The sequence below is a fragment of the Heterodontus francisci genome, chromosome 6 (assembly GCF_036365525.1).
Source record: "Heterodontus francisci isolate sHetFra1 chromosome 6, sHetFra1.hap1, whole genome shotgun sequence".
NCBI lineage: Eukaryota > Metazoa > Chordata > Chondrichthyes > Heterodontiformes > Heterodontidae > Heterodontus > Heterodontus francisci.
Window position 1 is genome coordinate 24,681,017 of NC_090376.1, and position 24,659 is coordinate 24,705,675.

General features: G+C 41.3%; 1 protein-coding gene across 3 annotated transcripts in view; it reads left to right on the forward strand.

Annotated features, from left to right (window-relative positions):
• The window catches only part of tmem131 (transmembrane protein 131), a 217,679-nt gene that overhangs the window by 43,050 nt on the left and 149,970 nt on the right, over positions 1-24,659 (forward strand). For 2 of the 3 annotated variants that reach the window (XM_068033291.1, XM_068033292.1), the window contains exon 3: positions 15,948-16,006. In XM_068033291.1, the coding sequence (XP_067889392.1) occupies positions 15,948-16,006 (59 nt within the window). Of the gene's footprint in view, positions 1-15,945; positions 16,007-24,659 lie in introns of all 3 variants that reach the window. The other variant, XM_068033293.1, reaches the window with a different exon arrangement.

Genomic DNA, 24,659 nt, shown 5'->3' on the forward strand with positions numbered 1-24,659 from the left:
TTGAACACCATCCCATATAGTTGGGAGGAAGAAATAAAACCAAATATGTTTAATATGTATCCGTTACTGACTGATTTTAATTTAATTGAAGTAAGTAAGAGATGGACGCCTTGATAGCAAGTGCATTGTTGCATCATTTTTGAGGGAAACAGCACCACCCACTCAGGATGGGAATATTTTAGTGCTATATTCCCTTAAACATACCATAGCTATTGTGAGAAAAAATAGTCTTAAATACTTGGAGAGGTGATGCTGAACTAAATTTTATATGGTGCATCTTGTAATTTGGATCAAGCGAATATATTTGTGAGGCTTCCCTTTAAATCAGTTTTAATCTTTGCTTTGAGTAGGATCTGCAACAAAGCAGTTTTTAGTGAAAGCATGTGGTATGTTTTAGATATAAATTTCCCAAAATTAAAATATGCCCTCACTCATGCATACAATGAAATAAGCACTATTGGTACTGTAAAATTGTATACTACTACACTTCGTATTCTTGCTCTGATTTCAGTGGTGTTCCATTGTGAATCTAGGTCACTGAAAGGAATGACTTGATGTATTTTTTTCAAAAAGATGAGCTTTGAATAAATTATCTAGAATTATTTTTCTTTAGCTGTGTTTAAATGTACCCAAACAGTTTTTCTGTTTTTAGACATTTTATGAATTTAATGGTAAGTTTGATAACATTTTCAGTTCGGCTAGTTTGATTTATAGTTTGTGGGTGCCCAAACCATCAGTTTTGCCATCATTCAAATGAAGTGCAAAATATTTTGTTGCCTTGATAAGTAATCCTGATGAGTATACTCAGCATAATAATAAAAGCAAAATACTGCGGATGCTGGAAATCTGAAACAAAAACAAGAAATGCTGGAGTCACTCAGCAGGTCTGGCAGCATCTGTGGAAAGAGAAGCAGAGTTAACATTTCAGGTCAGTAACCCTTCTTCGGAACTGCTGAGTATACTCAGCAGACTGATTAGCAAGCTTGCAACATGTTATAAATGTGCAGATTTTGTGTATTGGTGTGTGGGGGAAAAACATACTTCACAGTAAACTTGACAGGATTGAGATCTGATACTGGTTGAATTTTTTCTGCCAATTTTCTCCTAAAGGCAGCAAACTCTAACTGAGGATTGATCCTATGGATGCCTGTCACTTTCTGATGCCCTTTGAGCACTTGTTACTCATCTTAAAACTTGGCAAAAAGTTGCTGCCTGTGCAAGGTCATTATAACTGAACTCAATCCAGTTCTAAGCTGGCATGCACCCATGCACCAAGAATTGCTGCATAGCACCAAGTGCAGGAACTGTGCCTAATTTTCCACATTATCTGATTCAAGGGCTAAAGCCAGGGGGATCAAACCTGAATGTTTTATATGGTTCAGCCACTTGCTGTATCATCCGGATACAGTCATTTTAAGAGGCCACATTCTAATTTGCATTCGAGAACAGTCAGGAGAACCTTGGGAAGTCAGGTCTGGAGGTGGGATGAATGAGAGCTGGAATTGAGCTAGCAATGGAGGTAGGTGATCAATAAGTGAAAATAGGCAGTCTGACTGGATAGATGGGATGATGAAATTCAGTTCAGTGTCCAACAGTGCGCAGGTTGTGTACCAATGCCTAAGTGAGAGGCTGAGGAGAAGTTTGAATCTGGTGCACTTTGGCATTTTTCCATAGGAGGCAAATGAGATGGTTTTGATCTTGGAGGGGAAAGGTTTGGCTTGCATGCAATTTTTTTTTGTGATTTGTAATTTATATAGGATTCATTACTGTAGTACTACCTTGAGGTCATGGTAGTCCCTTTTTATGATGGTTACTGTGGTGATTCTTTTGCGTTGCCGTCCAGAGCAACCAGTTCACATTATGTTGAGATACGATTGGTTTGTAGAAACCTCGTTACAGTAAATTTAACAAATGTATGAAAATGCGTGCAGTTTACAGGCAACAGTATATTCTGTTTAAGGGTTCTGGCTAGACCGGTCATGTCGATGGCTTTCTGATGCCAAACCGTCACTGAATCTACACCTGCAATGAGCTTTTTGGCTGATCTTTTACACTTGAAGTATACTTGGCACATGTTTTACAGTTCTTGCCCAATATGTAATGTGGAATAAATTCTGTAATATAAGCAGGGCTGCAGAGTTGTATTTAATGGCATAATCACTCCTTCCTTTTCTGTTCTTGAGCTTTGAATCTGCTTGACATATCTAATTTTTAACAAAGGATATTGTAAACCCCATAGTGTAATATCTTTTGTGAACTTGAGTTTGTGACATCTATTTCCTCTGGCTTCCCATCATTTCCAAAATCATGACGGCTGTTCAGTGTGGATGTGCAGTTGGTAATGGTGAACTAGATAGTTTATAACCACAACAAATATGTTGCATTTTATACAATGCCTTTATGTTAAGATTCCAAGGCACTGTGTAGCAAGGAGAAACGATAAATTAAGGTCTGAATGCTGAACTATAAGGGTTAGGAAAGGTGACTGAAGGTTTGCTCAAAGTTGGGTTTTGAATTCATTTTTTTTTTAAAGTGGAGAGATCAACGGGTTTAGGGAGGGAATTTCAGAGTAGGGCTAATATAGCTGAAGGCTGCAAAACAAATAGTGGGCTGAAGGAAGAAGACGATGTACAAAAGGTTTGTATCATTGTCCCTAAGGATGCCATGGTGGATACATGGCAAGAAGAAGCTGCAGCCACCGTGGGGTGGGCTTTGGAGGGATATGAAGAAGAGAATTTCCTATTCACTATCCACTGAGATGAGGAAGAGGGTATTTCAGAGGTAATTGGATGGGAAGAGAAGCCATTGCTGCCTGTAATTGCATAAGTAAAGGTGTAAGTAAGAAAAGGCAGTCCCACTAAGCTGGGCAATAGTGAAGTATTGGAGGGTGGCATGGCCCATGTCAGAGGCTGTAGAGAGGACAAGGAGGGAAAATGCACCAAGAATTCTAAAAATGTTGGTTATTAACCAGTGTCCTGGTTTGACTACATATGGAGTGCTGTGTATCTTTCTGGGCACTGCACCTTGGAGAAAACATGCATCTGGACAGAGTAGATAGAGAAACTGTTCCCACTCATGAGAGGATTGAGAACGAGAGGACACTGATTCGGTAAGAGAAGCAAAAATGCGTAAGGAAAACTTTTTCACGCAGCGAGTGTTTAAGGTCTGGAATGCGCCGCCTGAGAGCATGGTGGAGGCAGGTTCAATTGAAGCATTCAAAAGGGAATTAGACTGTTATATGAAAAGAGAGAATGTGCAGGGTTATGGGGAGAAGGCGTGGAAATGGAACTGAGGAAGTTGCTGAGATCTGGTGCGGACATGATGGGCCGAATGGCGGCCACCTGCGCTGTAACAATTGAGACATTGGAAGAAGTGCAGCACACATGAACTAGAATGTTACCAGGGCACTAAAAGTTAGATTGGGAAGAGGTTATACAAAGTGGTCTTGTATTCTCTGGAATATAGGAGGTTATGGGATGATTTGATTGAAAATGTTAGGATTTGAAAGGAATGGAGGGATAGCTAGAAACTTTTTCCACTAGTGGGGTAGTCTAGGACAAGGGGATGTCATTTTAAAATTTGGCCATTCAGGAGAAAAGGTGGGAAATACTGCTTCACGCAAAGGATGAAAGAAGTGTGAACACTCCCACAAAAAGCAGCAGATACGAGTTCAATTAATTTTAGATATGTGATTGCTAAATTTTTGCTGGACAAGGTTATAAAAAGGATATGGAGCCACAGCAGATGGATGTAATTAAGATATAGATCAGTTATGATCCCATTGAATGATAGAACAGGCTTAAAGGACTGAATGGCCTATTTGTGTTCCTTGTTGAACTGTAAACACATGTTCCTCTTCTCTTGTTTTCATCGCACAGTAAATTATCTGGCCTTGGAAGTGGCAGAGACTCATTATGGGTACTGTTTTTCTAGGACCCAAGCATTTAAACTTCCAGCTATTTGACATTTTTTCTTTCTGACTGCCTTTTGAATGGGTGGTTAGCCTTAGTCTGTTGCCTTAATTTTTTTTTAAAAAGAACAAATTTATAGGCTAAAATGTATATTTACTTAAGTACTTCATTAAGTCCTTGGGAGGCTCCAAAGAGCTTTGCAACTAGCTGATTGCTTTGAAGTACAGCGGCTGCTTTGGTAAACACCCAAAGCCAATTTGCATGTAGTAATATCCCTCAAACAGCAAATAAATAAACAAGCATTTAATTTTATTTTGGTGGTTGAGGGAAGAGAGTTGGACAGTGCACCAGGAGAACTTCCTCTTTTTTGAATAGTGCCATAGGACATATTGGATCCACTTGAATAGGGAGGCAGGGCCTTGATTTACACATGGCATCCCAAAATAATACAGCCATCCCTTCAGTATTGCATGTGTTAGCCTGGATTATGTGCTTAAGTCTAGTGGTATTTGAACAGCTATTTGTTCATTGCTCCAGTTATTTAAAATGTTGGTCCTAACACCAGAAGCAGTGTTTGCCATTGGAATAGGTGTCTTTGGCACATGCCTCCACTGGTAGTATGATCTTCATTTATGCTATCATAAAGGGTCACAAGCAGGCTGACTGACTAAGGTGCTCCTGCTTGCCTCTTGAGTCAGTAAAGTGGTTTAGTCATTTTAACCTAATAAGGACTTTTTGCAGCCATTGGGTAAAATACTGGTTTTAATCTAATGGTCACTGGTTCCAACCTTAATGCATAGATATTTGTGGAGGAGTTTATTTTGAAGTGGTTGCTGTAGGAAATGGTCTGCAATGTAAATTTGGCAAATTGAATACAGAGAAGTGTTGCAGAATGGCTTCAGGAATAGGCTCTCTGGTTATGAATGTAGCATAATTTGTGTTGAGATTGAAAACATTTAATATGTAGAGTAGTTAGTTTGATTTGCATAATGGCCTTTACCTGGCAATTAGATGCATGCTAGAAACTATTGAAGTAATGAACAACAAAATAGGTAGAGTTCTGGTTAATGTTTTTTTTAGAAATGTCCAAGAGTTGTCCCTAGAATTTTACTCTTTCTATGGTTAAGAAAAGAATTTAGTTTTATGTTTTACCCTATGGGCTACTCTTTTTTTTTTTTACTTCTGGAGATTCAGGAAGTTATGGGTAACTTGGGTATAATAGTGTCATGAAGACCCCCCCCCCCCCCCCCCTCCCCTGCCAAGAATGAGGCATATTAATTTCATCAATTTTAAACTGCTGGAGTGAAGAGATGACTTGTTTAAAGAGATCAGCAGTGACTGGAAAAACATTCTAAGACCATGCTTGGAGAGACAAAATAATTGCTCATTGATCCAATTGAGAAAGCTTGGGCTGGGCATTGGTGATCCACATCTTGTCGACGCAAGAGACAGCACTACACCCCCCACCGAGATCTTTGAGATCCACAAACCACAGGAACAGCTGTTCCCCCAAATAAGGGGTTAGTCACATGACTAACCTGCCGGCCAATTTGGAGTTTTGAACTGTGCTCGCAGGACAGTTTGAAGACGCAGCAGATTGCAAGTTGAAGTGTGCACTGGGCCCCAACGAACAGCAAAACTTACCGGCAACCAAAGATCCCGCGTTGAACTCAAAGGACAGTAAATACACCCAGCTATTGCCTCAAATTTTTCCCCTTTCATTTTCTGTGTTTATCGCGTATGCATGCTAGCGTGGTCGTGTCACGTATTCGTAGTTGTTAACTGGATTAGAGTTTAAGGTTAATAAATTTCAACCTTTCTTGGTTAAATCTAAGAAAACCTGTTTAATTGATTTCTTTGCCTTACAAATGGAAAGCGGTGAACAAGAATTCACTGAGGGGTGGGGGGCTAAGATACGGTGTTCTTAAAATTAAACCCTGTCGCAGTTAAACCAGGCAAAGGCTGAGAGGGAACCCCTAGATCCCTTTCTCACCTGATCGTAACAATATCCTGGGTGGTATTGTCCGATTTGAAGACAGGACCCACTTTCTTTTGTGGGGAAGGAGTGGATTCTGGCCTAAAATCCAGCGTATGGGATGTGTTCTTTGAAGCTGTAGTAGCCTAGAATGCTAAAGATTGAAATTGTAACTATATTGATACTTTGTTATCTGCTAGACACTGTGTGGTGCCAGCAATTCTGTAATGGCCAGACAAGGCTTCTCTATAGAAAAGTCAAGATTAAAATAACAGCATTTTGGTTGCATGTCAGCCATTTTGAATGTAGGCAGGCTGATGGATCTGCAGCTTCATGGTCTAATCTATTTTATTTCCTGGCCAGTACCTGTGACTCAATCTCTAGATCAAAAGAGGGCGCAGCTGCAATCTGGTGTTAGCACTGCAGAAGGTAAAGGTACATTTTGGGGACCAAATTACTTCAATTTATTAAATCTCTGGATACGCTGGAGAGAGAATTTTTTGTTTTTTTAGCCAAGAGTTATACTTCACAGTTCCTGTTTTTTTTTCCTTCACACCTTATGCTTCATGTACTCTTAAAGGACATGAATGAAATTGCATCGTAAGTGTAAAATGTAAGCTTTCTCAGTTACCACCATGTGTTTGCTGACTACAATCATGTTTATTTGCACTTTTTGCCCATGAAATAAGCAAATGAAAAGGTTACATAAGTGAGGTTTCAGAATTGTAATAGCACATGCACACACAAAAACTGAAGAGATTTTCTTTTTCGAGCTCTGTTACCAAAAAAAAAAAATGCTTTGGCCAAATACTTGCTAATTCTTGAAGAAACAAATACATATGGAAAGATGTCCTTTTTTTTGGTTTGGCGTCCCAAATACGCATAGACGGCTGTGATTGGGATCTTTCCCTGGAACAGTTCATTTCAGGCGGCATCAATAATTTATCTGGCAGATTTTTCCAGCGTATGAGAAACGTGGCAAGGTGCAACATTCCTGCAGTGATGAGTGACTGTTGATCTTGGCATGCTGCCTTAAATGTAGTACCACTGAAAGCATGTCATGTGACTGGGTTACTTCAGAGGACCCAGCTTCCATTACTGTTCTGATCTTCAATGTATTCACAGGCTGCATGTCAGCAGAGGCAATAGAACTGTGCCATCTATTGCAAGAATATCTGCAGTTAACATGCACCAGAGAGTTAGTACCTGAAGTGAATTGATATTCAAGCTGTGGCTCAGTTGGTGGTACACTGTTCTGAGTCAAAAGGTTGAGGCTTCAAATCCCACTCCAGAGACTTGAACACAGGAATTTTAGGCTGCAACTCCAGTGCTGTACTGAGGGAGTGTTGCATTATCACGGGTACTATCTTTCAGATGAGACAAGCGGACATAAAATATCCCAAGGCACAAGTTTGAAGAGCAGGGGGTGTCCTCCATTGTCCTAGCCAAGATTTATTCTCTCTCTTCCCCCCCCCCCCCCCCCGCCACCAAATCCCAAAAACATCACTGAAACAGATTATCTGATCATTATCACATTGCTTTTTGCAGGAGCTTGCTTGTGCAAAGTCTTTTCCACCTTTTTGCTACTTTCCAAAAGTGATTACACTTCAAAAGTACTTAATTGGCTCTGAAGCACTTTGGGACACCCTGAGATCATCAAAGGCACTATATAAATGCAAGTCTGTCTGTCTTCACATCTTGTGTGTGTCTTTTGTCTCCTGTCAGAACATATTTTGAAATGTGGCACCTCTACTTCTCTGCCAAAGCAAGCTATGTGCATCCCTGTCTATCAATGCAGGTGGGCACAAAATACTTGTAGTGCAACCTGACTTTGGACTTTGATTTTCAAATGGATAATTTCTACAGCTTCAGGGATCGAGCCAGGGAGTGGGGCCAACAGCAAACATCCATGAAGAGGGGGCATGGGCTCGATGGGCAAAATGGCCACCTTCTGCGCTGTAAATGACTGACTCTCAAAGCCTTTGACATCCAAACAATTTCATTGAGAAATCAAAATCTTTTAGAGGTCTTAATTATGAGTAAGTTAGTACAAACAACCTCACCTTTTAAGACACTGGAGATCTCCATGGTAACAGGAAGTATTTTATTTCCAGTTGAACATATTTGAGAAATCGCTCTCTTTTCTTCCCCCCCCCTCCCCCCCCAACCACCAAAACCCTTCTAGTTTTCTACCTACAAACTTCCTTTTTATTAACTCCATTCATGTTTAGAATTTTTTAAGCACTTTTTTTTTTGTTTTGATGTTGGAACTAATTAGCTTCTCACCACCTTCATAACTGGCTGTTACACAATTGAACCTTTTGAGAATTCGTATATTGGGAGTTGCCCAGATATCCAGTTGCTTTAATTCAGGCATCATAAAGGCTTAAATGGCTTCACTTTCATTGTATTTAACAACCTATAAAATGAGGGCATTCACAACTTTGCATTTTATAAGGGTCTGTTGAATAAATCTAGCTCTCAGGAGCACAGAGTAATCTGATACAACCTCTTAATGCTTAGCTAATAGATGGGGGAAAAAAATCTTTGTTTCTTCTGTACCCCTATCTATGTGGCTTGAGTCAACTGTACAGTTATCAATCAACCTGCATCTGACTGGGAGTGTTGCTTATGATTATTGAGTGCAACTTGTTTTTCTGGAATGTAATCTAAGCTCCAGATTCTAATTTTTATTTATTTTTTTTGTTATCTGTGTCCTTGTGGCTCACTTGGAGATATTCAGTTCAGTATTCAATATGTAATTGAACGTGATTTTTTTTTTGACTTGTATCCAATTTTGAACATGTAGCAGTTTGATGCTTTCTAAAACCCCAAGAAAAAAAAATCTCTCTAATTCTACCCCTCATGCCGTATGTTGCTGATTTTTACCATGGAGATCCCCAGTGTCTTAAAACTGAGGTTGTTTGTACTAACTTACTCATAATTAAGACCTCTAAAAGATTTTGATTTCTCAATGAAATTGTTTGGATGTCAAAGGCTTTGAGAGTCAGTCATTTACAGCGCAGAAGGTGGCCATTTTGCCCATCGAGCCCATGCCCCCTCTTCATGGATGTTTGCTGTTGGCCCCACTCCCTGGCTCGATCCCTGTAGCTCTGCAAGTCTATTTCTCTCGTGGCCATCCAACTTCCTCTTGATGTCATTGGTCTCCACATTCCACCACCCTTGTGGGCAGCGAGTTCCACCACCTGTTGCATTAAAAAAAAAAGTGCTTCCTCATTTTCCTCCTGCATCTTTTGCCCAAAACTTTCAATCTGTGTCCCCTAGTCCTTGTACCATTTGTTAATGGGAACAGCTTTTCCTTGTCTAAATTATCTAAGCCTGTCATAATCTTGTACACTGCTAGTAAATCTCCCCTCTGTCCCCTTTTGTTCGAAGGAGAACAAACCCAGCTTTACCAACCTAATCATGTAACTAAAATCCTCCATCCCTGGAACCATTCTGGCTCAGTGGCGGGAAGGAAAAGGTAATGGTTGATGGGTGGTTTTTTTTGACTGGAAGGCTATTTCCAGTGGGGTTCCCAGGGCTCAGTACTGGGTCCCTTGCTCTTGAAGGTATAAATCAATGATTTATTCTTAAATATAGGGGACATGATTAAGATGTTTGATACAAAATTGGCTGTAGTTGATAGTGAAGAAAGTTGCCGACTGCAGAAAGCTGTCCGTTGACTGGTCAGGTGGATAGAAAAATGGTAAATGGAATTCAATCCAGAGAAGTGTGGAGTATTGCATTTGGGGAGGACAAACAAGACAAGGGAATGCACAATAAATGGTAGCATTCTGAGAAGTGTAGAGGAGTAGAGGGACCTTGGATTGCACGTCCATAGATCCCTGAAGGTAGCAGCACAGGTAGCTGAGGTGGTCAAGAAGGCATATGGGATACTCTCCTATATAGGCTGAGGTCTAGAGTATAAGAGCAAGGAAGTTATGTTAGAGCTGTATAAAATGCAAGTTAGACTGTAGTTGGAGTACAGCATACAGTTCTGGTCACTGCGTTACAGGAAGGATGTGATCACACTAGAGGGGATACAGAAACCCTGTGTTGATTGCTGGAGCTGCAGTTTTGTTCGAATTGTTGCAGACAGGCGCACTTTTCAGTTGCCACACATCAGGAGTGTTTTTCATTGAAATTTGCGCAAATCACAGTCTGGATATAGCTGTTTCTTCCACCATAATTGGTGGATCTGTTTAGTTCAAGAAAATTGAAGACACTTTTTTAGCACTAATCTTTAAGATTAGGGATGGTCCTCAGTGACCATATTTTGCCTTTATGATTGATCGACATTCTGAAAGAGATTTCTTTTTCCCCCTTTAACTTTATTTACATTGCCTATTTGCCGTTGCAATAGCTTTATCAAAAGTGACTAATTTCTCCAAAGGTATTCATCACACTGCAATTTTTAGTAGGTTACCACAGAATAAAAGTGTTAAAAGTTACATTGCTGAATTATCAGGATAAGTCAATTTAAAATTGTCCAAGTTAAATATAAAGTGCTTCCCTTTTTCCCCCCCACTTCCGTCCAACTGCTCCAGCTCTTTTATAAAAAAAAAAATCAATTCTGAATGCACTAAATCTTTTGAATGTTTAGGACTGGTCCATGCATGAAATGTGAACTCATCTGTTATCTTAGCAGATGCTGCCTGACCTGCAGAGTTTCCAGCATTTCCTATTTATTTCAGTATTTGCAATTCTTTTGTTTTGTTGAATAGATCAGTGGGCTGAAGTCACAGATCCTTTCTTTCCAAATTGGAGAAATGTCTGTATATAATCTGGCAATGCCTTGATTTTAAAACTTCTCAGCCTTTGTTTTCAAATCCCTCCAAGGCCTTCCCCTCCCTGTCCCTGTAACCACCTCCAACCCAATAAGCCTCTCAGATTTCTGACCTCTTCCATGTACGTCATTTTCATTGCTCCACCATTGGCTGATGTGCCTTCAGTTACTCAAGCCCTAAGCTCTGGAATTCGCTCTACCTCTCTTCCTTTTAAGGCATTCCTTGGAACCTACCTCTTTGACCAAGCTTTTGGTCACCTGTCCTCATATCTCCTAATGTTACTCGGTATCGAATATTGTTAGTGCCTTGGAACATTTTTACTATATTAACACTAATAAAAATGCAAGCTGTTGTATTGAGTCCAAATATGTTCTTTTTGCATAGTCACAGTGGTTTCCACTTGACTAGTATTATTGAGTAGTAACTACAATTGAAAATTGTAGTTGGCAGGAAACCAATACTGGATGAAAACTGAGGTGAACAAGTCAATTTTTATGTGCTTCCTTTATTTCATGACTAACTGTAGTGTAATATTGAAGTATTTTTAATGTCGCGTTTCACATGGTGTATTTTTGGTTGGCAGTTAGCAGTATGCCCAAAGCTTTAGGAAACTAATTGAAGATTAGTGGTAGTGATAAGCAGCTGAACAGGAACGGTGTATGCTTTATCATTAGTGTTGCTGCATTGTATTGTATTGTTTCATTTAATTAAAGCAGGGTCAGAGTATGAAACCGAATCAGAAATCATTTGCATACCCATAAACATTACTTTATGCAGTGAAATGGATTGACTTTACAGGTGCAGGTTGTTCTTGGAAGAGCTCCTTTAACATAGTAAATGTCCTTAGGTGCTTAGCAGAGGAGAGAAAAACAGAGATGCTGAGGAGCAGTAGAAGGGTTGAGGTAACCAAAGCCACATTCAAACAATAGGTTCTGAGGTCATGGTTGAAAGTGAGGAAAAAGTTGTTCTGAATAGGGCCAAGATGACCAGGCTTTTTCACTAAAGTGAAAGGAGATGGGGTGCACAGGAGACTGCAGTCAGTAAAACAGATTGTGCAGAGCTGAGCTTGGAGGCGATTGCAGAAATAGGGAAGGGTTTGTAAAACGGGGAAATTTATTTTGAACTCATTGTGTTGGACCATGAAGCTATTCAAGTTACATGAGCAGGACTTCTAGTGCAGGATAGGAAGCAAGCAGCAGATGTTTGAATAAGTTAAAACTTATGTCAGAGGAAATCTAGCTGGGATGAAGTGTTACTGAGCCTGGTGATGGATGGTGGAGGCAGGTAATATTATAAAGGTGGAATGGGTAGTTTGAGAGTACTGTGGAGGTTGGCGCTTGGGGGTCAAGTAAGAAAGTGAAGTTATGCGTTGTTTAAGCTTGGCTAAAGTGAGCCGCTAAAGAGCGGCCTGAAATTGCAAAGTAAGCTGTAGAGATTTAAGAAAGAGCTACAAGCTGGTTTTAGGTTTGCCAGTGTTAACTTGAGAACTTGGCTTTTCAATCATATGTCTGTAACCAAGTCTGATGACCAGCAATAAATCTTTCTTTGGCTAGAATTCAGTTAAGTGTTTAGAAAGCAAAACTTCAAAATGCAGAGAAATAAAGCAGTATAAATGAAGTGAAATTTAATGCTAGAAACTGGATTCTATTTGCTGAATACTTAAAACATCTGATTCTCTCACACATTCAGAGATCTTATTTTTCATGGGGTGCTTGTTACTTGGCAACATGTGTGTGTATTTTGAAAAGGAAGTCTAAATGTAGTTGTAAATTCACAGAACAACAGTATTCTGATCCACACTATAAATTGTTGCAACATGTGTAAATGATCAAAGTATAGATTACAATGATTAAGCTGTTACTATCTCCATCAGACCACATGGAACATAAATCATGAAGATAAAAGGCCATTCAGCCTTTCAAGTGCCCATTTGTAGACCTTGTACAATCTACCCATGCATTTAATCTCCTGAAGGTTCTGTTTAAATATCCTCTGACCTTCAAAAGATTGAGAGAACTCTGGAAGCCTATCGTGCCATCTCCATTATTCAACCAGGCTGCCTATCTTCCACAGACAACATTCCTCATCTTTTCGGTTTCTCCCCTCCCCCCAGTGTTGGCATCATTCTTGGTCTCGCCTTATTTCAGAACTCATTGGGTTAGATTTTTGAACTTGCTGCCCAGGTGTAAAACTGGCTTCCCATTTTTTTGAAATCTGTGAAAGTGAATATGGTTTTTCTAATGTGCAGAGCATCAGCACCTCCCTGTTTTATGCGCAGGTGGCATTTTGAAAATCTATCCCTACAATTGTTTGATTAAAAATGCAGTTTCACAAGATGACTTTCAACTCAACTCCACTCTCAATCATCTATTTATCCTGCTACTGTTTGAAGGAGTTCATCAACTGCTTTAGCTGGCAGTCGTGTATTGTGGGGCTGAATCCATTTGTTTTTGAGGTCTGTTTTGATATTTTGTTATGTTCTGCGATCCTTCTAAATCCTAAATTTATTTCCTTGTGGCATAATCTGAAGAATTGGCCAAGGATCTATAAAATAAGATTAAAGGTGCATAAATAGCCAGTCAAATCTAATATGTAAAATATTCCACTTTGATGAAAAATGAGTGGCATGCATGCTCCATGAATGTACGAGCTAGTGGTGGTTGAAGTAAAAAATCCATTGGTGCTGTGAGACTTGATGTGCCTAACATTATGGATAGCAATCAATGAATCAGATAAAATAGTGAATAATGTAGCCAGGGTTATACTGGATATTGATGCTTTTGCTTTTCTTAAGGGTTTATTGTTTTCTGATCGGTTTCAAAATTCCATTCTTTGAACAAAGACATAATTTTATAAAGTCCGTGCAAATAAAATGTAACTGTGGAACTTGTGTGTAAAAAATGTGGAAAGAAAAATTGGCTGTTAATTTTATTAATTGAGAGTATGTTGTTGGAATTTGCCATATAAAATTGATTTTTTTTCAAGGCTTGAATTAATTAGCGGAAACTACCCAAAAATTGGAGCGTTAATTGAAAGTTACATTTTAGCATGTTAACAGATGTGATTAACAGCTTCTAATGTGTGGAGGTAGCTTTTTTTTAAATTCATTCATGGGATGTGGACGTCCCTGGCTATGCGAGCATTTATTGCCCATCCCTAATTGCCCTTGAGAAGGTGGTGGTGAGCTGCCTTCTTGAACCGCTGCAGTCCATTTGGGGTAGGTACACCCACAGTGTTAGGAAGGGAGTTCCAGGATTTTGACCCCGTGACAGTGAAGGAACGGTGATATAGTTCCAAGTCAGGATGGTGTGTGACTTGGAGGGGAACTTGCAGGTGGTGGCGTCCCCATGCATTTGCTGCCCTTGTCCTTCTAGTTGGTAGAGGTCGTGGGTTTGGAAGGTGCTGTCGAAGGAGCCTTGGTGCATTGCTGCAGTGCATCTTGTAGATGGTGCACACTGCTGCTACTGTGCGTCGGTGGTGGAGGGAGTGAATGTTTGCAGATGGGGTGCCAATCAAGCGGGCTGCTTTGTCCTGGATGGTGTTGAGCTTCTTGAGTGTTGTTGGAGCTGCACCCATCCAGGCAAGTGGAGAGTATTCCATCACACTCCTGACTTGTACCTTGTAGATGGTGGACAGGCTTTGGGGAGTCAGGAGGTGAGTTACTCGCCGCAGGATTCCTAGCCTCTGACCTCTTGTAGCCACGGTATTTATATGGCTACTCCAGTTCAGTTTCTGGTCAATGGTAGCCCCTAGGATGTTGAGAGATTCAGCAATGGTAATGCTGTTGAATGTCAAGGGGAGATGGCTAGATTCTCTCTTGTTGGAGATTGTCATTGTCTGGCACTTGTGTGGTGCGAATGTTACTTGCCACTTCTCAGCCCAAGCCTGGATATTGTCCAGGTCTTGCTGCATTTCTACACTGACTGTTTCAGTGCCTGAGGAGTCACGAATGGTGCTGAACATTGTGCAATCGTCAGCGAATATCTCCACGTCTGACCTTATGATTGAAGGAAGGTCATTGATGAAGCAGCTGAAGATGGTTGGGCCTAGGACACTACCCTGAGGAACTCCTGCAGTGATGAGCTCAGATGATTGACCTCCAACAACCACAACCACCTTCCTTTGCGCTAGTTATGACTCCAGCCAGCGGAGGGTTTTCCCCCTGATTCCCATTGACCTCAGTTTTGTTAGGGCTCCTTGATGCCATATTCGGTCAAATGCTGCCTTGATGTCAAGGGCAGTCACTCTCACCTCACCTCACCTCTGGAGTTCAGCTCTTTTGTCCATGTTTGAACCAAGGCTGTAATGAGGTCAGGAGCTGAGTGGCCCTGGCGGGAACCAAACTGAGCATCACTGAGCAGGTTATTGCTAAGCAAGTGCCGTTTGATGGTACTGTTGATGACACCTTCCATCATTTTACTGATGATTGAGAGTAGGCTGATGGGGCGGTAATTGGCTGGGTTGGACTTGTCCTGCTTTTTGTGTACAGGACATACCTGAGCAATTTTCCACATTGCCGGGTAGATGCCAGTGTTGTAGCTGTACTGGAACAGCTTGGCTAGGGGTACAGCAAGTTCTGGAGCAAGCTTGGCTAGGGGCGCGGCAAGTTCTGGAGCAGAAATAAGCTGCTCTTTATTGTCTGATCGGCTGGGTGGTTCTGACCCATAAATTCGAGTGTCTAGCAAGGGGTTGCAATCAAATAGTTTGATTTGGATAATCTAGGTCATAGGTTATTCTGACCTGTGCCGAAGTGCAATTGCTGTAAAAGGTCTCTTTTTAAAAGTACAGATTTGGAGTGCATAAATTAGCTATGCTTCACGTCAGATGTTGCTTATTTCTGGGTCCAATCTGACCTGGCAATACAGTGAAAGTATGCAGTATTATCAGTAATTGTGTTTTGTTACCTGGTCAGATGGGTTTACCTTCACCGTTTGTCCTCTGTAAAGCTAGCATGCAAAACCTATGTGGAATATATCCACAAATGTTGTACCTGAGGTCCCAGGTACTCCTGAGTTAATTGGACTTGATTTAAAATGGTATCTATTATGACATCACTTGATGTAACGGCTATAACCAATTCAGAGAGCAATCTCCAGTAGCAGGCAAACTACTGTACTACTTTACTTCAGGGGTTGACCCTATAGTATTGTGACGTCATTTTGCTTAGCAACTTGCTTTGTCACCTTATTCTGCAACTAGATCACGATGAATCACTCCCAAATGTACTGAGAATGAATGAAAAAATACTTATAGTTTTTGTTTTCTTTCCAGCATTTATCCAGTCAGAAAACATAATTGAGATACTACACTTTGAAGGAGGCTTGTTACAGGTATGTAGTTACATGTTGGTTTGTAAGCACAGGTAGATTTTATCAAAGTGAATAAAATAGTTTTAAAATTTACTTGTCTTCTCAGATCCTGCTCAAAATATGATTTAAAATTAAATTTCAGTGCTTTGCACAGCTTTGCATTCAACCTTGTAATGCATAGATAAAGTAATAAATGAGACTCACCACTGAGTAGCTTTACCTGTGGCTTTTGTCAGATTAGATATTTAGGGAGGAAAAAATATACAGGGCAGCAATCCCAATTGAAAGGTTTGTCTATAACCATGAAATGCCCTGTCACCCATTCAGTATTTTCTCATTCTATGGGTTTCCTATTTTAAACTTCTAAGTGCCCTAGTTTCCTTTTTTGCTTTTGTGATTAAAATGACTCGATGGCCATGCAGAATATCAAACTTTTTTTTCTAATTGCAAAGTAGAGGTATTCACTATCCTTCACAATATAACATTTTCTGTTTGATCAAAGAATGGGTTTTTCAGTTTTCTTTTGTCTAGTCACTGCCTCGACTTCCCACTAACGAGTGGAATTATTGGTATTTAGCTTACATAAATTGTCCTGAGAATTTGAAGTAAAGACAAATTTAAAATGTGGGTCATTTTATACAGCCTAAATCATAATTTTTGAGTAAGGTTTTTGAATTGAACTGTTGTGTGATCATATTTGACAAGCTTGAAATGTTAATTAAGATGATTAGGAAACCTAGCTTAAATGATTATCATGTTCAGAAAAATATAATTGAGAAGTGTGAACCTAATCTGAAAAGTCCAAATAAAGTGTACTAACCATAACTACACCTTATGCATGCATTGAAAACTGGGAAATTTTCAGTTTTATATGTACATATTCTATAATTTTTATAGCTCATTTCCTAGAGAGCACTGTTTTGAAATTTTGAAAATCAGTGTAATTCATGACATTTAATGCCATATTGAATGAGAAGTGTATGCTTTTCTCTTTCTAAGCTGTTTTAGTTAGTTTGGCCATTTTTGATTTTCCTGCAAATTGCTGATTTTTTTTTTTTCTCTAACAAGTAAATTTGCTGTCTTCCTCTAACTTGTTTTTATGAAAAAAAGGCTGCTAGGCTTGCAACCAAATGAGTTACATAGGCCATTAGGCTATACCATTACTGGACTTCATGCGAAAACATAGTTGGAGATGAAGAGCATTTTTAAAAAAAATATAAGAATATGTTGCTCTCTCTTCATTATGACAAGTGAATAGAATTTTTGTTGAAAGCTGCTCATTGACACAAAATACCATGGTATCTCTAGAGCCTCCCACAGCTTACTACAATGCTTACAAATGGCCAGACCATAAATGCTTGTATTCCTGTTAATTGTGGCTGCCAACTGGTTGCTTATACTTGTATACTGTTATACCTTTGTTAAATTGCATAATTTAATTGTTTTCGAGTAAAAAAAATTCTGACATCTAGTTGTAAATGTAACAAAATGAAGGTCAGCTTTGAGCCGAGTTCAAAGCTCTGGCTGGTGGGATATATTACATTCGGATTTATTTTACATTGCTTTCAGACTGAACAACTCTACAAAATTATTTTGGGTAGATGCATTATGCCATTTGTACAACTGTACTTCTATGACTAGTCCAGTAATGTAAATAGTGCTTATTACTAGAGCTTAGAAGTGAGCATTTGTTGGAATCATATTTTTCAATACGTTTAGTAAGCTCTTGCAAGGCTGTAGTTCAGTAAAATAAACTGGCAGCTATCTTGCATGGGTGCCACCCAAAAGTGAAATTTATATAGGGTAGTTACCCCAAGACTGCAGCAAATTGAAATTTTGGTATTATGGAACTTTGGGCTTTGAGTTTAGAATTGCTATGATAGTACTACTTAAGCCAAAGAGCATCAAAAAAAAACTTCAACTGACGGCGCAGTGGTTAGCACCGCAGTCTCACAGCTCCAGCGACCCAGGTTCAGTTCTGGGTACTGCCTGTGCAGAGTTTGCAAGTTCTCCCTGTGACTGCATGGGTTTCTGCTGGGTGCTCCGGTTTCCTCCCACAGCCAAAGACTTGCAGGTTGATAGGTAAATTGGCCATTGTAAATTGCCCCTAGTGTAGGTAGGGGGAAGGTGGGGATGTGGTAGGGAAGATGGGATTAATGTAGGATTAGTATAAATGGGTGGTTGATGGTCGGCACAGACTCGGGCCGAAGGGCCTGTTTCAGTGCAGTATCTCTGACTCTGACATCACATCATTGCACCAAAGGTTTGGTTGCGTAGAGTTGTGGAGGAGTCTTTGCCGTTGGAGGGCTAGAAATGCAGTTTTTCATGCTCGTTGAGCATCAGCTTTATTCACCCCAAATTCCCTTGTAATTTGTAATTGTTGATATCCAAGTGATTTCCTTTCTGGTTTTCCATGACTGTTGTACTTTCTAACAGGAAGCTTCATTTCTGGTTAAAGTGCGCCAAAGAGGTCAGACCGCCAAAGAAAATAAGGAACGATTTACTTTTTTAAAAAAAAAAGTATAAAGCTCAACTTGAAAAATTGCTAGATACAATCTAAAGCTAGTGTTTTTTGCAATTAGTATTTGCAGAATCCAGTAATTCAGAAAATATTGCAGTACTAATGGGAAAGCAGCAGTTAAATTCTGCACCAAACATGGGAAGTTTACTTGCCAGCTCAAATGTATGTGATGGACAAGAAGTTCAGGCAAAGAGGAAGTTCACATAACCAGGAAATGTGTATGGAAACAGTAAGACTTTGGAGTTCTTGATCATTTCGCAGTTTACTTTATAATAGGAAATGATTGCTGATGTGTATAAAGGATATTACGTAATAAGATATTCTGTTCTGTGCATGTTGAAGGTGCATGGGGGCAGTTTTGGATGGAAAGTTGTTACGAGATACTTTAGTGTACTGGTACAAAAACAAGGTAGAGAAAATTGCATTTAAACCAGTATGCTTTATTGTGCAATACACTTGGTATTGAGTATTGCTGAAAATGGAGACGCTATGTTGAAGCTTTCTGTCATGCACTCATCAGGACAATCCACACGAATACCAATGTAAGGAAAACAAATTTACACTGAGAAGAGAATGCTGATTGGTTGGCAAGTGGACTCTGGAGAATGTGGCAGTTTATGGTGACTGACTGTTAACTGCCAAGCTTGGTTTGAAATTTAAACCAGGCAGCATGACTGATCAAGGCATTGCCCTGAGGAATGAACTAGTGAATGGCTGTCACTTATTTTGTTTAGCTGAAACAGACGCAATGTGTGTACATGCTCTTTCTGTCTGCTAAGAACAGGGCCCTGTGTTAATATATGTAGCTTCCACTTCAAGTAAAAGGTGTCACTATGGGTACCCGCATGGGTCCTAGTTATGCCTGTCTTTTTGTGGGATATGTCGAGCATTCTTTGTTCCAGTCCTACTCAGGCCCCCTCCCCCAACTCTTTTTCCAGTACATTGATGACTGTATCGGTGCCGTTTCCTGCTCCCGCCATGAACTGGAAAACTTTATCAACTTTGCTTCCAATTTCCACCCTTCTCTCACCTTTACATGGTCCATCTCTGACACTTCCCTTCCCTTCCTCGACTTCTCTGTCTCCATCTCTGGGGATAGGTTGTCTACTAATATCCATTATAAGCCCACCGACTCCCACAGCTACCTCGACTACACTTCTTCGCACCCTACCTCCTGTAAGGACTCTATTCCATTCTCCCAGTTTCTCTGTCTCCGACGCATCTGCTCTGATGATGCTACCTTCCATGACGGTGCTTCTGATATGACCTCCTTTTTCCTCAACCGAGGATTTCCCCCCACTGTGGTTGACAGGGCCCTCAACCGTGTCCGGCCCATTCCCCGCACCTCTACCCTCACTCCTTCCCCTCCCTCCCAGAACCGTGACAGGGTTCCCCTTGTCCTCACTTTTCACCCCATCAGCCTCCATATCCAAAGGATCATCCTCTGCCATTTCCGCTACCTCCAGCGTGATGCCACTACCAGTCGCATCTTCCCCTCCCTTCCCCTGTCAGCATTCCGAAGGGATCGTTACCTCCGCGACACCCTGGTCCACTCCTCCATTACCCCCACCATCTCGTCCCCGTCCCATGGCACCTTCCCCTGCAATCGCAGGAGGTGTAATACCTGCCCATTTACCTCCTCTCTCCTCACTATCCCAGGCCCCAAACACTCCTTTCAGGTGAAGCAGCGATTTACTTGTACTTCTTTCAATGTAGTATACTGTATTCGCTGCTCACAGTGTGGTCTCCTCTACATTGGGGAGACCAAGCGCAGACTGGGTGACCGCTTTGCGGAACATCTCCGCTCAGTCCGCAAGCAGGACCCTGAGCTTCCGGTTGCTTGCCATTTCAACACTTCCCCCTCCCCCCCCCCCCCCCTGCTCTCATGCTCACATCTCTGTCCTGGGATTGCTGCAGTGTTCCAGTGAACATCAACGCAAGCTCGAGGAACAGCATCTCATCTACCGATTAGGCACACTACAGCCTGCCGGACTGAACATTGAGTTCAATAATTTCAGAGCATGACAGCCCCCCATTTTACTTTCATTTTTAGTTATTATTTTTTCCTTTTTTTTTTACATTCTTCTTTACATTTTTTACAACCTTTTTTTTGCGTTTATTTCATTTCATCTTAGTTTGTTCAGTTTGCTTAGCCACTGTTTTTTTTCAGGTTTGCACTTGCTGCTGTTCAATATTCAGTGTATTAACACCTAATCTGTACTAATGCTTTGTCTTTCAACACACCATTAACATATTTGCCTTTGCTCCGTGACCTGGTCCAATCTAGACCTCCTTTGTTATCTCTTGCCCCACCCCCACCTCACTTGCTTATAACCTGTGACTTTTCTAATATTTGTCAGTTCCGAAGAAGGGTCACTGACCTGAAACGTTAATTCTGCTCTTTTCACAGATGCTGCCAGACCTGCTGAGTGATTCCAGCATTTCTTGTTTTTATTTCAGATTTCCAGCATCTGCAGTATTTTGCTTTTATATATGTAGCTTCCAGTATGTGCAAATGTGCCACACTGCGAGCCCTACTGACTATCTTAAATTGGTTGTCAGCATAATTTTTAGCACACTGAGGATTATTTAGCAAATATTGTCCAATCGCGGAACTCATCCAATGTTGGACACTGTTTTGAGTTTTGCAAGCACAGATTGGTTGGTTGCGGCCTGTACCTTGCCCATTGAAAACAGCAGAAGGGACATGTTTGATACAATCTGCCAGTCTTTGGGACATACGGCCTATATACCTAGTATCAAGCTGGCATTGAAATTCATATATCACATTACTCACTTGTGTGATAGGCAGGATGTCTTTTTGGCTTGATGGCAGCTTCCTGTTAGTGGCAAACACCACACGTGTTGCTACTGCATAGTAGCAGCATGAAACATTCCTCAGGGCAGTTCCTTGACCAACTGGAATCAAGCTGTCTGGTTTAAATTTCAAACACAGCTTGGCAGTTAACTGTCAGTCACTGTTAACTGGTGCATTCTCCATGGCAACGCCTCTACCAATCAGAGTTCACTTTCCAACCAATCAGCATGCTCTTAGCATAAAATTGTTTCCCTTACATTGGTATTCTTGCAGATTGTCCTGATTGCAATATGAAAAGCTTTGACATAATGTCTCTATTTTTAGCAATGCTCAATTTCTGTACTACCAAATGACTATCTGTACACTTGGTAATCTTAATACATCACCTCATTGCTTCGACCATCACTGATCTGTGTGTTCCTTAGCAATAGCCTATCCAGACATGGCTTGAGTGTGCAAGCACAGAATTCGTAATTGCCCTGGATATTTTTCACAGTTTGGATACACTACAAAAATTTGTCACATTTATGCTTTATTGAAATATTTGTGAGAATTGATTAATGTCTGAACCTGGTACTAGTGGGAACATTGACTATTGTATGAACCAGATTCCAAAACACGATGATCCTGACTGTTGCAATATTGAGCCAACAAACCATTTTTTTTATACAAACTCATGTTTTCTAAATGTAGTTTTATAGGGTTTTTAAATGATTGTAAAGATTGATTATTGAGAGGACCATGCGTGGCAGGAAGGAAAAAGATAATCTGGTCAGTGGTGTGGTTAACAAATAAAAACAAAATGCTGGAAATACTCAACAGGTCGAGCAGAAACAGTTAACATTTCGGGTCAGGTTGAAGTTTCACCAATTCTGATGAAAGATCAGGAACCTGAAATGATCTGACCCCTTGTGTATTCACGATACCCTCTGACCTGCCCCCCTCTGACGCTGAACATTCTGTACTCAGCAAAGTACTGTTTTATCCCCTTACGCCCCCACCTCAATGACTTTCGCGCTCGGCATGACGTTAAGCTCTTCTGTTGCCTCTGCCTCTGGTCTCACTTCTTTTGACCAGGAGTCCTCTACTGACCAGCAGACCCATTCACCCGCCTCCCAGCCTTGTCCCTCCACCTGGACCCCTCCCTTTGGCCGATTACCCATTCTTGATCTTTTCATTGAAAACTGTCGGCGAGCCATCAGCCGTCTCTATTTCTCTGCCCCCCTCACTCGCTTTAACCTGTCTCCCTCTGAACTTGCTGCACTCCATTCTCTCAGGTCTAACCCTGACATTGTCATCAAACCTGCAGACAAGGCTGTTGTCTGGCATACCAAGCTCTACCTTGCTGAGGCTCAGCGCCAACTCTCAGACACTTCTTCCTGTCTCCACCTGGACCATGACCCCACCACCAAATATCGTGACTGTCCCCAGAACTGTCCCTGACCTCATCTCTGGCCGTCTTCCCTCTACAGCTTCCAAACTCATAGTCCCGCAACCCCGGATAGCTTCCTTATACCTCCTCCTTCATAAAATCCACAAACAGGGTGGTCCTGGCAGACCCATTGTCTGTCTGTTGCTGCCCCACTGAACTTATTTCTTCTTATCTTGACTCTATCTTTTCTCCGCTGGTCTAGTCTCTTTCACCCACATCTGTAACTCTTATGCTCTACGTCATTTTGACAATTTCCAGTTTCCTGTCCCTAACTGCCAATCTCTCTGTATACCTCCATCCCCCACCAGGACAGTTTGAGGGCTCATCACTTCTTGCTTGAACAGAGGCCCAACCGTCCCCATTCACCACCACCCTCCCCCACTTGGCTGAACTTGTTCTCAAGCTGAACAACTTCTCCTTCAACTCCACTCACCCCTTCAAGTAAACGGTGTTGCTATGGGTACCCACATGGGTCCTAGTTATGCCTATCTTTTTGTGGGATACGTCTAACATTCCTTGTTCCAGTCCTACTCCTCTGGCCCCCTCCCAACTTTTTTCCAGTACATTGATGACTGTATCAGTGCCGTTTTGTGCTGCCGCCCCGAACTGGAAAACTTTATCAACTTTTGCTTTCAATTTCCACCCTTCCCTCACCTTTACATGGTCCATCTCTGACACTTCCCTTCCCTTCCTTGACTTCTCTGCCTCCATCTTTGGTGATAGGCTGTCTACTAATATCCATTATAAGCCTACCGACTCCCATAGCTACCTCAACTACACTTCACACCCTGTAAGGACTCCATTCCATTCTCCCAGTTTCTCCATCTCTGCATCTGCTCTGATGATGCAACCTTCCACAACAGCACTTCTGATATGTCTTCCTTTTCCCTCAACAGAGAATTCCTCCTCCTCCTCCTCTTTTTTTTTTCCCCCCCACCCCCAACAGCTGTGGTTGACGAGGCCCTCAAATGTGTGCGGCCAATTTCCCTACCCCACCCCTTCCCCTCCCTTCCACTCCCTTCCAGAACTGTGACAGGGTTCCCCTTGTCCTCATTTTTCACCCAACCAACCTCCACATCCAAAGGATCATCCTCCACCATTTCCATCATATCCAGCGTGATGCTACTACCAAATGCATCGTCCGTTCCCCACCCCTGTCAGCATTCCGAAGGGATCATTCCCTCCATGACACTCTGGTCCACTCCTCCATTACCCCCAACACCTCGTCCCCTTCCTAAGCAATCGAAGGAGGTGTAATACATGAACTTTCACCCCCTCTATCCTCACTATCCAAGGCCCCAAACACTCCTTTCAAGTGAAGCAGTGATTTACTTGTACTTTCAATTTAGTATACTGTATTCGCTGCTCACTGTGGTCTCCTCGACATTGGGGAGGCCAAACGCAGGTAAGGTTATCACTTAGCAGAATACCTCCACTCAGTCTGAAAGCATGACCCCGAGCTTCCGGTTGCGGGCAGCACCCCCCCCCCCCCTGCTCTCATGTCCATGTAACTGTCCTGGGCTTGCTGCAGCGTTCCAGTGAATACCAATGCAAGCTCGAGGAACAGCATCTCATTTACCTTTTATTTTATTTATTTTTTTTTTCTTTCCCCTTTAGGCACACTACAGCCTGCTGGACTGAACATTGTGTTCAGTAATTTCAGAGCATGAAGGGGGGCCCTTTTTTATTTTCTCTTTTTTTTTTTATTTTGGGTTGTTTCATCATTCATTTTCCTTACCATGTGCCTGCCCACTTCTTTTCATGTTTGTGCTTGGAGCCGGGGCTGTTTAATTTTCTGTCCAACACCCCCTCTGCACTAACGCTTTGTCTTTCAACACACCATTAACATACCATTTACCTTTGCTCCATTACCTTCTGGTCAGTTATTCTCTGATTCTGTTCT